The following is a 15492-nucleotide window of genomic DNA, read 5'->3' as shown; positions in this document are numbered from 1 at the left end:
AAAATATGCCTGGCCACCCCTATAGGTTCGAGGGAACACCTCTGGACCTCCCTGAAGAGTGATCCTGGGGCTACTCCATGAGCTTAGCCACCATATTTTTAAATTCCTAGCTACTCCACTACAGTCTCTTTCCTTCATACCTTACCCATTTCATCAGTCTTCTGTAAAATCCCTCCTTTAGGAGAAAACTAGCAACAGATCTACTGGTCCTTTCGAGGATATAAGGGGGATCTATCTGTTCTCCAGTCACTCTAGTTAACGAGCAGTACTGTGATGACAAGTCTTGGACCGGAAAAATAAATAGGGTATAGTAAAGTCTGGATGTGTTCACACTTTGCCATATCTGAATAATCACAATACGAAAAAGAAATTCATTTTCTTTTTTTCTTTCTCTCACTATAGTATGAATGATTTCCGAACAGATGGACTGGACATCAGTGAGGTCCTTAGGGGCAGCTTTTCACGAGCTTAATGTAGAGGTGGTCACGTGATATTCTATGGGTCAGTCACGCCACGTGCGTGTGTTTGTGTGCGTGCCTGCGAGGAATGCGTGTGTGCGCGACTCGTGTTGGAATATTTGAGAACAAATCTTTGCTTGTAGTCTCTGTATATCTTCATAACTTGAATTTCTCATAATGTTTGTGCTATTAACGAAATAGGGCATGACGCATATACTGCTGTCTATGAAACAAAGAGGATTCCAACAACTCATTACTAAGTGAACAAAGAACAGTCGCTGACATTTGGAAATAACTCAGTTTATATTCATACAGTTGCAGACATTTGTGTGTGTGTGTGTTTTTCTTTTATACATGCTAAGAAACCCCCAAATAATAAGTCCAGCTTATAAATTAACTTAAAAAGCTTTATCAGCGCAAGGGACAGTATGGCAACAAAGAACAAGGCGAAGGGATTTCCTTTCTCCAGTCCCTGAGTGACTCGCAGTCGCAGTACAACTTCAGAGCTGCATCGAGGTGGGTGCATGCCACTTCTCGCACACTTCTGTCCTCACTACATTCACCTTCTGTTGGTAACGTAATTTTATCAGTACACTGAAGGTGTGATGCAAACTTTTAGTTAGTTTTGCAAACTATACTGTGCTAGAGCAATTTCGCTGCCCTCACCACACTCCGCTGCCTGGACACGATTATGGCGCTCAATAATTTGCGGGAGACGACACCCACCCACCTGCAATGTGCAGCCGTTCATCTCTCTGGCTTATATAGTACGCACCCTAAACCAAACCTCTCGTAGCCATGCGAATGACAAACCTAGCCAGTTCTAGAATAATGAATTACATCCCGGTATATCTTGGCTAAGAGGTTTATTTTGAATGATTTGCAACTCATTCTACCCTTCCACAACCAAAGATTTTCCATAAGTTTATTCATTCGTTCATCGATTTTTTTTTAAATATAATTTTCATGTTTCGTGTTACGAGTTCTTTAACTGTGTTAAAAAATATTAACTGTAGTGCACGTCTGTGTTATCCAGGCAGGTCATTTGGGAAATCATATCGTGTGTAAGGGATGTAAATATTATGCAGAGGTGGTAGATAGTGTGAAAAACCGGCGTATATTGTGGTACTTGGTGTAAGATTGGGTGGTAAGTGTGGTGTAAGGGTGATAAGATGTGAGATAGGTTTGTTGAAGGGTAATCGTTGCTTGGAGTGGTTATATCAGGGTGATAAGTAGTGGGGTGTGGGCTAGTGCAAGGGTGATAAGTTGCAGAGTAAGGGGCAGTGTAAGGGTGTGGGCTAGTGTAAGGGTGATACGTTACAGGGTGTGGGTTAGAGTTAGGGTGAGGGGTGTGGGTTGGTGTGTGGCAGGGTAAGGATTGGGGGTTGGTGTGTGGTACGGAGAGGAGTGGAGGTTAGTGTGTGGTAGGGTGAGGGCCGGGGGACTGGGGGGTTGGTGTGTGGCAGGGTAAGGATTGGGGGTTGGTGTGTGGTACGTAGAGGAGTAGAGGTTAATTAGTGTGTGGTAGGGTGAGGGGTGGGGGACTGGGGGGTTGGAGTGTGGTAGTGGTATAAGAAGAGTAGGGTGTGTAGTGAGGACATGATGTGCCCTGAGCAAGTGCAGCACCAGCAGTGGCACGAATCGTCACCGCTAGAGCAAGGCAGCACAGCACGGTCCGACGTAGACATAGATTCCCCTGGTGAGTACTAGTTCAGTGCTGTTTACATTGTTCTCTGTCTGTCTGTTTCTCTGTCTCTGTGTCTGTCGATTGTCTGTCTGTCGACTGTCTGTCTGTCTCTCTCTCTAGCTATATAGATATATAGGACAAGGAGGAGGGACATCAGGGCAGGGTGGGAAGAACATGGGGGAGGGGGAATGGGGTGGGGAGGGCAAGGAGGAGTAATGTCGGGATGGGAAGGACAACGGGAAGGGAGATCGGGATGAGGACAAGGAGAAGGGAGGTGGGGTTGGGGAGGACAAGGGGGAGGTCTGGGTGGGAAGATCAAGGGAGAGGGAGGTCAGGGTGGGGAGGGCAAGGAAAAGGGACGGGGGGCGGGGGAGCATAGGGGAGAGATGTCGGGGTGGGGAGGACAAGACGGAGAGAGGCTGGCGTGGGGAGGACAAGGAGGTGGGAGGTCGGCGTGGAGAGGACAAGGGGGAGGGAGGAAGGAAAGATGTGGGTGGGTGAGAGAGGGGAAGGACTGAAGGTCCCATGGGTGCAAGGATATTCCGGATAGACTGACACACTTTTTCATTTCATTCATTGCCAGACGCCATGTATCCCAAACGGGGTGGCCAACGGCTTAGAGTTAAGTGTTTTACAGGGAGGGGCACTAATCCTCCACCAACCCCACTTGACACGTAGGGATGCCAACAGCATCTGGTGTTCCCAGGCGGTCACCCATCCAAGTACTTGTTTAATTTAATTTTCTTGGAGCAGATGTGTGGATCATGTAATCCGCGAGTTTTGTGAGATGCTTAGTTGATTTTACTTGATTTGTTGTGAGAGATGGTTGGATTGTTATTCGTGTGATCTGTAAATAAAGAAATACTTACAAAAAAATAAATCCATCCATCCATCCATCCAACCACCCATCATCCAATCCTATGGTGCCCCAAGAGAAGAGTAGGAGCCCCGGGCTAGGCAAGTTGGTCCTGACATTTAAGATGAGTGACCAGCCTCACTCATCCCTGGGTGGCATTACATGAGCAATAAACCCCAACCGTCCCCTGAATATAAACCTACACAGGCCCAACCACAAGGCGCTATAATTTGGTTATATGGTTACCACCCATAGCAGAGTCACCCATAGGCGGAAGGATGAGGAAAGAATGAAGGAAAGACAGAAAAGGATGGAAGGAAGAAAGGAAAGGGCAGACACCCGAAAGCAGCACCACATAGAGTGAGTGGATGGTAATCACCCCCACCTACCATCTGAATAAATAAATAAATAAACAAAAGTCATCCTCGGTCAGCCTACGGACATTCATGTTCACACCTGCGACGCTCCTTTTCGTCTTTCTTGTTTTCTTTTTTTCTTTTTTCACCATGTCCAGACAGGTTCAACCTTCCGCTGTTTTTTTTAGGCATCATCACTGTGATATATAATTATGTCCTATACCACATTACTTTCTCTCGCCAAATCTCTCAGAACAAACTATTCATACTTCTCAGTCAGTCAGATCCTACGTAGCATTTTCATTACTGTGTGTTCCAATCTTCATATAACCTTTTCTCTTATAGGGCCAGGCTTCACTGACGTACACCATAATACTTTTCATGCAGATTTTGTAGAGTACTCTTGGCACGAAAGGAAAGCCTCTTCATGGCCAGAGGAAGCAGCAGTAGCTTAGATTTATTCCGCAATAGTATTCGGTAACCTGAAACTCCAATGTTGAAAATAAATTTTTGCCGAGAGAAACTTTATTGATCCTTCACACACACACACACACACACACACACACACACACACACACACACACACACACACACACACACACACACACACAAAGTAGATAAATTTGCGATGAACTAGGTGGTATAGTAAGAGCAATCTCGGTTTACCATTTCGTCTCTAAGAACGCATAATGTTATTTGATTCAGGCTATCACAAGACAATTTTGTCGGGATTTCGTAAAGGCATTAGCGTGTTCTTGGCAACGAAAGGGTTAAGGGCTTTATCCCAAGCACACCTCGTTATTTAATATTCGGGATAATTTCAGACGATTTTTATTTAACGGAAGAAGAAAAAATCTCATGCCTAAATGCTTAAACTGTGTGTTTGTTATGTGGTTTGGTACTTCGAAGGAGTGATGCAAGAATACTGTAAATACTGGTTCTCATTCTCTCCACTGCGTTTGATCGTACCTAACAGTTATTTCCGTCCCCACTATAACCAACTACCGGTTGTTAAATGGCAAACTAAGATATATATTTTGGTCAGTTTAATGAAGGTGTTTGTATTAGACGTTGAACCCTGCACTTTAAGATGTCTCACATAATGAAGAAAATATGTTTAGGCAGTAGTCGGAGAAAAGTCGTACTGAATGGGTTAATGGACAGGAATGAGCTATTCCCCAAACTTACCGTAGTTCATCCTGGCGGATTAGAGAGAGAGAGAGAGAGAGAGAGAGAGAGAAGAGGTTAGTGGAGTGTGTCTAATCTTTGTAGTCAGAGAGATATTTTCCAATAAAGAATAAAATAATCTGACAGCCGTAACTGAAAACAAAGAACATCCTCTGATTAAGGTGTATGACTGGGTCTTTGCTAAATAAAATGTCTGGCGTTCTCGAAAAGAGAACTGAATGTGAAAGGTGTAGCTCACTGACAAACATCTCTAACAGGAAGGCATTTGCATAAAAAAAAAAAAAAATCGAGATATGTAGACAACAAGAAATAAGCGTGCGGACATAGGGAAAGAGGATACTAGTAACTGTAGATGGTTAACTGAGTAGGCGGGTACCGGTATCAGTAAACATAAGCCTGACCCATATCATCCGGTACACATACTCGTACACACATAAAAGAGTACAGCTGCTGTATATCCTTACCCGGTACACATATACACATAACAGTACAAAGCATATCCTTGTCCGGCACACATACTGACACAGTAGTACATGTCAACACCTGGCATACATATTCGTATACACACGCACCATAAATATAAACAACTGAAGGTATTTAATTGATCTTCAGTGACCTCATGTGCATGGGTGTTCCGTGGTACGGTGTTTGTATGTGTGTCCTGAGTTTGGGTGTTCGAATGTTGAAACGTGTGCGGACAATTAGAGAATGGAAGTTGTATGCTGCGTCCCATGGTTCTGTGAGAAGAGACAGAAAGTAATGTGGAAGGTGGTGAGAATTACAGAAGAACAGAACTGACAGACAAGGAATGTGGAAGGTGGTGAGAAATACTGTATGGCGGAACAGACAGGCAAGTAATGTGGGAGGTGGTGATAATTACGGTAGTATAGAACAGACGGACAAAGAATGTAGGTGGTGATACATGGAATCACTGAAGGCTGTATTAGTATTTATAAGGGTGCATGGGGCGCAGTGCATATCGAAGATGAATGTTGAACTGACACAGGGATGTGTCATGTCTCCGTAGTTATTCAGTGTGGATGGTGTTAGAAAAGGAATACTGTACAGTATAAGGTAGGGTTGTGTATTTTGGTGTGTCCCTTGAGAGAGGATAGGGGTGGAACTGTCCTGTACTGGTGTTTGATGATGTTACTGTTCTGTTGAGTGAAGAGAAGTGTGAGTTGCAGGGCTCGGCAAATGAGTTGCGAAGTGTGTGTATCTATCTATCTTTCAATATATTAGCAATGAAGTCGTACTGAGCCTGAATGGTCAGAAAATGGAAAGTGTGCTTTCAAGCATCTAGGTAGTGTGATGAACAAGGATGGCAGGCTAGAAGAAATACCGGTACGTGATGGGGGTATATTCGGGACACAGGGCTAAAAGTACTGTAACTTGCATTAAAGACAGTGGCAAGGAGTAAGGAAGTGGACTTGAAATAAAATAAATCGTTGTATGGCAATATTATGATGCCGACACTAACGTAAAGAAGCGAAACTTGGGCATTGCTGGAAGGATCCGGAGCGAGGAGAGGGGAGATAGTTCTCTGAGAAGAATGTGTCCAGTTACCTGGAGAGACAGACCAGTTGGGAAATTAAGAAATATTGTAGTGTTGATGTCAATGTCGTGGCACGTCCTGGTTAGTGTTTGGCGTACTCTGGGATGGTTTGGCCATATGAAGGTAATAGGGTTAAGATAGTGTATCATTGAGTTGAAAGGGTAGAGGAAGGGGGGGAGGGGAAACAGGATGAGGCGGAAAAGGGGAGAGGAGATAGGTTAGGTATATATGATTGAGAATGATGTGGGATGGAGAGGAGATTGCCTGAAATATGCGGCTGAAGCGGAAGAGCGGAGTGGAAATAGAATAGGCCAATGTGATCGAGAATGGTGTGGGATGGGAGGGGAGTTTATGATGGCAGAGGACAAGGAAACGTGGGTGCGATTTGTTCGTGGTCACCACCTGTGGGATTAAGGCTTCTGACTTTTAATATATAAGCAGGTCAATGCAGAAGTACAACTTTGTATTTACTATGCGTTACAGTGTTTGAACTTGCCATCCAGGACGTACAATACCATACTGGTATTTCAGTCACATGGAGTGTAGCTGCTAACGCCCATAGCTAATATTCCTGGCCTCAGATTTCACTGTTTACATTGCCCAGCATGTAAACTGACCTTACATTACTGAAGACACGTTTCCAGACATCTGAGGTATCTACCAAGACAGCGTTACCGATTCCAGGATATATATATATATATATATATATATATATATATATATATATATATATATATATATATATATAGGCCTATGCCATTTTCGATATTTTAGTATTATATGCACTGTTTCTCATCAGTCTCTACTGCCAGACGCCTTAATTAGGCTTAATGGCTTAATCCCATAAGGGGTGGTATCACATACGGTACGTAATATAAATAAGGAAATATGCTTGTCGTACTTTGGGCTACAGTGTTTTGAAGTTGCAGATATACACGTTTTTACCTCCGCCGAGGAAGTTGTGCATTACCCTGCATTGGTTGGTTTGTCTGTTTGTCTGTCTGTCTGTTGGTAGGATTACTCAAAAAGTTATGAACGGATTTTGATGAAATTTTGTGGAAGGGTGGTCCATGGGCCAAGGAAGAAATTATTAAATTTTTGGCCGGATCCGGATCCGGAGTATCCAGCACAATATTCCAAAATTTCTAATATATATATATATATATATATATATATATATATATATATATATATATATATATATTGGTGGGGGAGGAGACGTAGGCCATAGACCAAGAAGTAATTTATGAAATTTTGGGGAGGATTCTGATCCTATATCCACGGATCCGGATCCGGGATTACTCAAAAAGTTATGAACGGATTTTGATGAAATTTTGGAAGGGTGGGGCATGGGCCAAGGAAGAAATTGTTAAATTTTGAGCAGGATACGCATCCGGATCCGGAGCATCTTGCACAATATCTCCAAAATTTCTCAACGAATTTTAATGAAATTTTGTGTAAAGGTGTGCCATGGACCAAGAAAGAATTTATTAAATTTTGGAGTGGATCCGGAAACGGATCGGGATCCTATAGCCACGAATTTGGATCCGGATCCATTTTAATGTCAATGACATTGGAGGAAGTATGCGCTCCTTGAGCGCTTTCAGGTTATTCATATACAGTACTTGATTTAAATAAGTTTTTCAAGTCTAACAATTTTGTGCCGGGTAGTTGATTAATAGTAGTTGACTTATTACCTACTATGTTAAGTTAGTTGATGAAAAGTAGCTGACTCGTAAGATTACCTAGTAAGTTTTGTTAGATGATTTAGGGTACCGTAGCCTAGTTGACTTGTACGACTACCTAGTAAGTTAAATTTATTAGCAAACTTCAGTAGGCTACTGCAGTGACATAAAAACTGAATAACACTGTGGACCAGTTTTATAAAAAAGCAACAAATAACGGTGCCGTAGGCTTCCCATTACTTGAATTAGGTATGGTCATGATCAGAAGTTTGTGGACTCTTCCTTGACAGCACGCAGCAGAAGAGGATATGGAGAAGGAAGGATAGGCTACCCTTTGACGCTCGGGGAGGAAGGAAAGTTTTCTTACATGCTGACTAGAAATAACCAGCCATCTTGCCCGTAATAGTACGTCGTCAGTTTGGAGTTTACAAAGTCCATTCTGGGATTAATATAAATTAGCCTTATCCAACTTCTTGGGCGTATATCATGTTCCTCTGATAACAGGGATATAAATATTTGCTCATGGCACTTCATTCAGATGAGTTCAATACACTGCCATATCTTCCTGTTGTCGCCACTCACGTGGCTAAGACAAATGGTTCATTCTATTAGTTTTACCGTATGATCTTCATTTATTTATGGGATATTATGTGACTTTGGGGTATTACAGTTGCAGTTTCGGACATACACCCCCGAGTTTGGCTGGTTAGGTTAGGATAGTTTTATAAGTATTAGGTATATTAGTATGGTTAGATCTGTTAAATCTGTTCTTGTATACAAGGTTAGATAAAAGTAGGGTTTGTTGGGAAAAAAAAAATCAGAATAACCTGGACTGTCTGCAAATTTACTGATTTTAGGAGAAGGTTAAGCTCTTAATAGTTGTTGTTCCAGGGTAACATTTGCTTGAAGGTAAAATGCCGTAAGGATTTTGATGGAGGTTTTAGGTGGATAACTGAAAATGGTAATAGTGGATGTGGTAGGAGGGGGCGCCCGCCACTTAGCTAACTTATTTTAGTGGAACCTTCTGGTAAGTGTAAACCTAGGGACAAGCGAAATGGTTTCCTGTAGAGCAGCCCAGGAAAACGCTTACTTTTAGGTGGGTGATAATCATATAACGAAATAACGCCCGGTCTGGTGGACTCTTAACCAGATGGGGAACTCAGAGGTGTAGCCTACATCTCACTCCCTTTTCCCTCACATAATGTCACTCAGGGACGAGCGAGGCTTGTCATCCTCATCATAAATGTTGGGACTGAATAGCCTAGCAGGACCTCTGCGCTCCAGATGGAAAAAAAAAAAAAAAAAAAAAAAAAAAGGCTGAATGAGTAATATTTACATAGAAGTCATGGTATAAGCAATTTGTCGTCGCCTACTTACAACAGTAAAAGACAAGTGGTTTGTGTAGCAGGGGTAAAATGCAGTAGATGACAGATAAATAGAAAAGTTATTTGCAGTATGTCGTCGCCTACTAATAACTAAGACACGTGGTTTGTGTAGAAGGGGTTTTAGAAAGGACTGGATGATACATAAATTGACAAGTTATTTGCATTTTGTCGTTGCCTACTGATAACATAAACGATATGTGGCTTGTGTAGTAATCAGTATATAGTTATCCACTCTTGCCACAAGTGTTACTGAGATCATAGGTGAGTCATGATGCAGGATTGCAAGGTCTGTATTCCATTAGAACAACTGGCAGCCTCAATGTTACTGAATAGTAATGTGTTTAGTTTTACCACCAAACATATTACCTCAGCTGTAGCACAGTACCTCATCTATCTATCTATCTATTGCCAGACGCCATAATCTCGTAAGGGGTGGCGCCACCACTGATTTTGAGTTATTTGTTTAACGGGGAGGGGCACTAACCCTCCACCAACCCACTTGCTGACACGTAGGGAGCACGTATGGTTTGGTTATATGGTTACCATACCACCCAGCGTTGCAAATGGTTTCTTGGCTTACAGGAAACCATTTGGCTTGTCACTCAATGTAAAGCTACCTGTAATGGAAAGAAAAGCGATAAGAAGTGACAGGAAAGATGGGAGAAATAGGAAGAGAAGAGGGCAGGCACAAAAAAAAAAAAAAAAAAAATAAGTTAAAGGCTAAGGAAGAAGCAGGCAGCACTACATCAAGTGGATGATGGTCGCCACCCCCTACCACTACAGTACCTCATACAAATCATTATTACCTTAATTACGGCTGCGCGATACCTCATATTTTCAATTAATGGAAGTGTTAACTGGGGCCAGTAACGTGCAATTTATAATTTCCCTACATGAATGGAGTTTACAGGATTGTTATTTTTGGTACATTAACGTATATAAGTTAGTGGACTTTTTAAAATGTTCGTAAATAGGACCATCATACTGTGTACAACTTAGATTTTACGGAATATTTTTATTTTATTCGCCGAGCGTCATTTTACTAATTTATATAACTTCTGTATTGCTGTCTCCCATATGATACAGGGTCCCATACCACTGAGCTCTATAGTATCCAGAGGCTATCGCCGTCGCGAGCGTGTGATATTGGCCCCTATATTGAAACCCCTACATTCGTCGCTTGTAATGCAAAAGCATGTATATATTGTGACTTTTTTTTTTTTTCGGCCTAGTTCAACGAATTACATGGGCTACATTTAGCCAATGAGTATAAAACAACGCCATAGGTTGCTGCAGTGCAGAACTTACGCTTTACGGCACTAAGGCAGAGAAATGTAATGACAGAAAGGGAAAAGATAGTGTGGTATTAACGCTGAAATGACAGTGATGTTGAAGCTGTTTTACGTCTGAGTAATGGTGTGGGAAGTCCTTAGACTATCCATGTCATGAAACCGAATGTCCAGATTGATAAGGGTCGGAAGAAACAAGGAAATATCTACAAGAGAGTGTGAACAGAAGAGAAGAGGACATGGAGAAAAAGACTGGAGATAAATGGGCCCCCTCTAGTGGCCTCATTCATGCAGGGATACTGGCGAAGAATCTTCCCGCCCTACCCCAGGGGACAGTAATGTTGTAGAATTAGCAACAAGGCATATCTCTTGTGAAATGTAACGCCATCTCTCTTGGATGATTTCCTGTGCCCATTTTTGTATCCGTAAAGTGCACAATGGACCATGGCACTATATTTTCAGGAATCATCACTCAAAAACCCACAGAGCAGCTCAGTACAAAAACGCGGGCATCAGGCGTGGTGTATCATGGCTGCCGCTATACCAGCGTCGCCCTGGCGGCTTCATAATTTACCCGGTGCTACCCATGCTCCCATACACGATCAGTCAGATTGCACAAGCATGGTGACTGCGCAGGCATAACCGTCGTGTATGGGTGTGATTAGAGGCTTGCGCATTTAACTGAAAAGTATCCAACATGTCTGAGATTATCTCATCAAGCATTAAGCTTGTACTGTACAATCATGCCTGAAGTCGTATGGAAATTATTGGGCAATCATAGTCCTGTAGAAGAGTCTGTGTGTGAATTTTGGTCTTACGCCAATCCATCATCCACATTCCCCTTATACTCCGTGTTTAAATTTCACGGCAGTCAGATTGTGTGCATTAAAAAAACGGGCGGGAACTTCGAAACTGTTCTATTTTCTTTGCTATTTTATGCACTCAGAATACGAGACAAAAATGGGGTAACAATCATTTGAAAGCTTAGAAGCTGCTCTTTGGCATGATAAAATCAGAAAGAATGAAAAATGATCATGGGCAGACATAAAAGAAAGAAAGAAAAAAAAAAAGCGATATTGCTGGCCAAAAACGTAAAAATAAAACTCGCGTAATATGTGTACAGACACGAAACTTACTGGTATTCGAAGTCACACAGGTGTATAGATTTTCCTAGAAGACAGATTATTCTCTGAGCCTCGTGTGGTAAATGGGGTAGCATCCTGGGCAAAATCCCTCGTTTCACTTGGGGCAGACGTAGCATGTCCATGCTCACTTATTTCCGTCAATAAGAGCTCAAAACAGCACTGTCATGTATTGTTATATATCACAACTTATGCCTGAAATACTCATTTACAGGTGGACATATATATATAATAGCTATTTCACTTATAAATATGCTAAAATGGATAATATATAGCATGTACCCGATTTCCAGTCACTCTTCTTCTCCTTCTTGTGACCTCTGTCGCTTTGTATCGCTTCGTAGCCCCTCCTTCTCTTCTTGCTCCTTATCCTCTTCTCTTTTCTTGATCACACTTCATTTTTTTTTTTTTCCGTTACCTTTTTTACATGTTTATTTACTGTCCTTCTTGCTGTTGCCTTTTCTTCTAACATTGTGTTAGGAATATTTTAGCAAACTTCATTATTCTCCCTGTTTCTTCCTTATCCCCAAATAGTCCCAGTATTGTACAAATCCCCCCATCTTCCTCAAGACTTCTCTGCCATTCCTCCATTCCTATCACCGCTACTACTGATGCTATTAACTTCTCCCTTTGCTCTTCGTAGTTGTTGCATTCAACAATTAGGTGCTCTATTGTTTCTTTTATCCCCTCACAAAATTTGCAGTTCTTGTCCTGTTCCTCTCTATTTCTACCATTCACTTCCAGAGTACCTGTCCTAGCTTTAACTAACAGTCTACTTCCCCAGTCTCCTACATGCCAGTTTAGCCCTTCTGGTTTTTGCTTTCTTTTATACCATTTCAGAGTCGCCTTTCCTGTTAACCCCGCGTTCCATCTGTTCAATCTGTTCTCTTCAATCTTTTTCTTAATTTGTTTGCCTTCTATTTGACTCCAAACCTCTGCCAGGATTTCTCTCTTCTTCCATCTGTTAATTTCTCTCCCCCAAAATGATCTTCTCTCTCTTTCCTCCAGCACCCTCTTAGCCCATCTTTCCACACAGAGTTTTTCTATTTTCTTTGTGAACCCTAATTTTCCTTTCACAGTTCTTTCTTTGAATGTGTTTCAGCCCATGTCTCCCCTTACCGCTTCTACTGCCGTACTTCTTGGGGCCCCCAGGCCCCATCTACCCACTATGTTTTGTACTTTTTCCAACTTCATGATACTCCATCTAGGTAGTATGTTATTTCCGATCCATAGAAACAATAATGCACTGCTATTCCTTTCCACAGACTCTTACCCACGTTATACTTGTTAATCACTCTACACACTCCACTTACAATCATGCCTGTCATCTTCCGAGCTTTCCCTTCAGTAATCTTTCTTTGTTTCTCCCCTCCTATTCCTTCCTTACTCACTTCTATACCCAGGTACGGGTATTTATCTACTATTTCCATTACATTGTTCCCCATCACCCACTGGTTTTTCTCCCTGTTATTAAATTCCATCACCTTGTATTTTCCTGCACTGAATCTTAGGTTCCATTCCCTCCCAAATCTGTCAGTTATTTCCATAAGATCTTCCGTGTCTTTCCTGTTTTCCGCCATGAGTACTGCATCATCTGCATAAGCTAGGCATCCTAATTTCCAATTTCCAATCCTCACTCCTTTGCCTGATTTCCTGATTCTTACTAAAAGTTCTTCCAAATAAATGTTGAACAACGTAGGGGACAAAACACAGCCTTGACGCACCCCGATGTTATTGTTAATCCATCCTGTGCTTATATTTCCTATTGTGAATTTCACCCTATTTTCTTCATACCATCTCTTAATTATTTCCACTATCTTGCCATCCACCCCAATATGTCTCAATAGTTTCAACAATTTACATCTATCAACTGTATCATAAGCTTTTTCAAAGTCTAAAAATACTAGGTATAACTCTTTTCCTTGTTCCTCTCTATGATTTCTTTCATTACAAAAACATTTTCAAGGTCTCCCCTACCCTCCCTGAACCCACTCTGTTCCTCGCCCCATATTTTGTACTGTTCTGCCCATGATATTAGTTTTTCATTTAGTATCATCCCAAACACCTTAGCTAATACATTCATGACACTAATGGGCCTATAGTTTCCAATTTCCTCCTTAGCTTTTCCTCCACCGTTATGTATAGGTGTCACCCTATTTCTTTTCCAGTCCTGCGGTACCTCCCCTTCCTCCAGGATACTATTAAACAGATTTGTCAATGCCTTTGTCAATTTTTCCCCACCATATTTAATAAGTTCACCTATTATTTCATCTGTTCCTCCCGTCTTTCCATTCTTGATTGCTTTAACAGCCTTTTCTACATCTTTTCCTTCTATCCTGACATTCCCCATTTCTATGCTATCGCTATATATCCAAATATTCTCTGTGGATTCTTCCTCATTGTCTTTTAGCATTACTTTCTTCCAGTATCCTTCTACAATGGATCTAATTTCTTCCTCATTTTCTGTTTCTTTACCCTTTATTTTTAACTTAATACACTGGGTGCGGATGCTCAAAACTTTAGTCCCGGTCGTTGCTCGCCAGCGCGGGACTAAGTCATCACCTGTGTTCACAATGGCTGCCGTCTGCGATGTTCAAAACAGTATCTGTTCTACATCCCTTTCTCCAAGGTTTCTCTTCAACCTTTTCCACCCTTCTCTTCTCTTTCCCTTCGGGGCATATCATTTTAGTTTTTGAGCTTGTTCTTCTTCCCACTTTCCTATTTTGCTACTGATTATTATCTTTGCTGTCTGTTTTGCCTCTGTATATCTTTTCCATGCTCTTTCCCAGTCCTGTCTATATTGTTCTCCATGTTTTTTTTTTAATCATTTTTCCCCATTTTCTCTGTACCCTGTTTTCTCTTTTCCTGTCTTCAATTGCTATATAGTTCTACTTCCTTGTCCCACCAGCCTTTTAATCTTGTCATTGCTATCTTCAATTTTTTTGTTCCTATTGTCCCTCTTGCCTCCTGAATTATGGTCTTTTTAATTACTTTTTCCCAATCATTAATAGACCTCCCTCTCTTCTCTTCCTCACGTATCTGGTCATCTAGATTCTGACTGTATTTCTGCCAATTTGCATTAGCTATATCCCATTTCTTTCTCTATTTTGTCTTTTTTATTTCTTTTCGCCTATTTGTCTTTCCACAAGTAATTCCAATCATTATATGGTCAGAAATGTCAACATTCTCATTCTTCCATATCTTGCATCCATATGTCTCAACCTCATGACTTATTATTATATAATCAATTGCTGATTCTATACCTCTGTCACTCCATGTTACTGGATCTTCCAGCTCCCAGTTCTTTATCTTAAGCTGGGTCTTTTCTGTGAAGTCCAGTGCCATTTGTCCGTTCTTGTTCACCCTCTCATTATTTAAACCAATATGGGCATTCAGGTCCCCCATTATTATCTACTTATTGTTTCCCACTTCTTTCTTTATCTCCAACAATACTTCATACAACTTTTTATTTTCTTCATAGTTTTCTTTTCCTTCCACTCCCATGTAAACTATCATCACCCACCATTCTTCTTTCAGGTCAGTAATCTTTACAGTTAAAATGTCACCTTTGTTATAACCCAGTCCATTCTTCATATCCTTTACTGTTTGTACCTCTGATATTTGTCTTCCCTCTTTCTCCTTCATAATTATTCCTACACCTCCACCTTTTTTGTCTCCTATTTGCCTTCTTCACAAGCAAAGATGGCTCTCTATTTGACTGTAATAAAAGCTGGGATGTGATTGGATAGCTATAGAAAGAGTGGGAAACAATGGACCAATCATAAGCCTCAATATCTGACGTCTAGCCTCAACCAAAACATTTCCATTTTCACGTGAACAGGAGATTTGAAGGTAGCCACGATCGTAGCCTCACGGAGTCTGCTAGGGAAG

At 41.5% G+C, this 15492-nt stretch overlaps 1 protein-coding gene across 1 annotated transcript in view; it reads left to right on the top strand.

Annotated features, from left to right (window-relative positions):
* The first annotated feature begins 2060 nt into the window (after window positions 1–2060).
* Window positions 2061–15492, top strand: part of LOC145403769 (putative transporter slc-17.2) — a 36143-nt gene continuing 22711 nt past the window's right edge. Inside the window, exon 1 of the mRNA XM_080275447.1 lies at window positions 2061–2157. Coding sequence (XP_080131573.1) covers window positions 2061–2157 — 97 coding nt within the window. The remainder of the gene's footprint in view (window positions 2158–15492) is intronic.

The sequence above is a fragment of the Coenobita brevimanus genome, chromosome 61 (assembly GCF_032717465.1).
Source record: "Coenobita brevimanus isolate Jiangsu-jjx chromosome 61, ASM3271746v2, whole genome shotgun sequence".
In the NCBI taxonomy this organism is placed as follows: Eukaryota; Metazoa; Arthropoda; class Malacostraca; order Decapoda; family Coenobitidae; genus Coenobita; species Coenobita brevimanus.
Note: the sequence above shows the minus strand (reverse complement) of the source record. Positions and strands in the feature narration are given on the sequence as shown.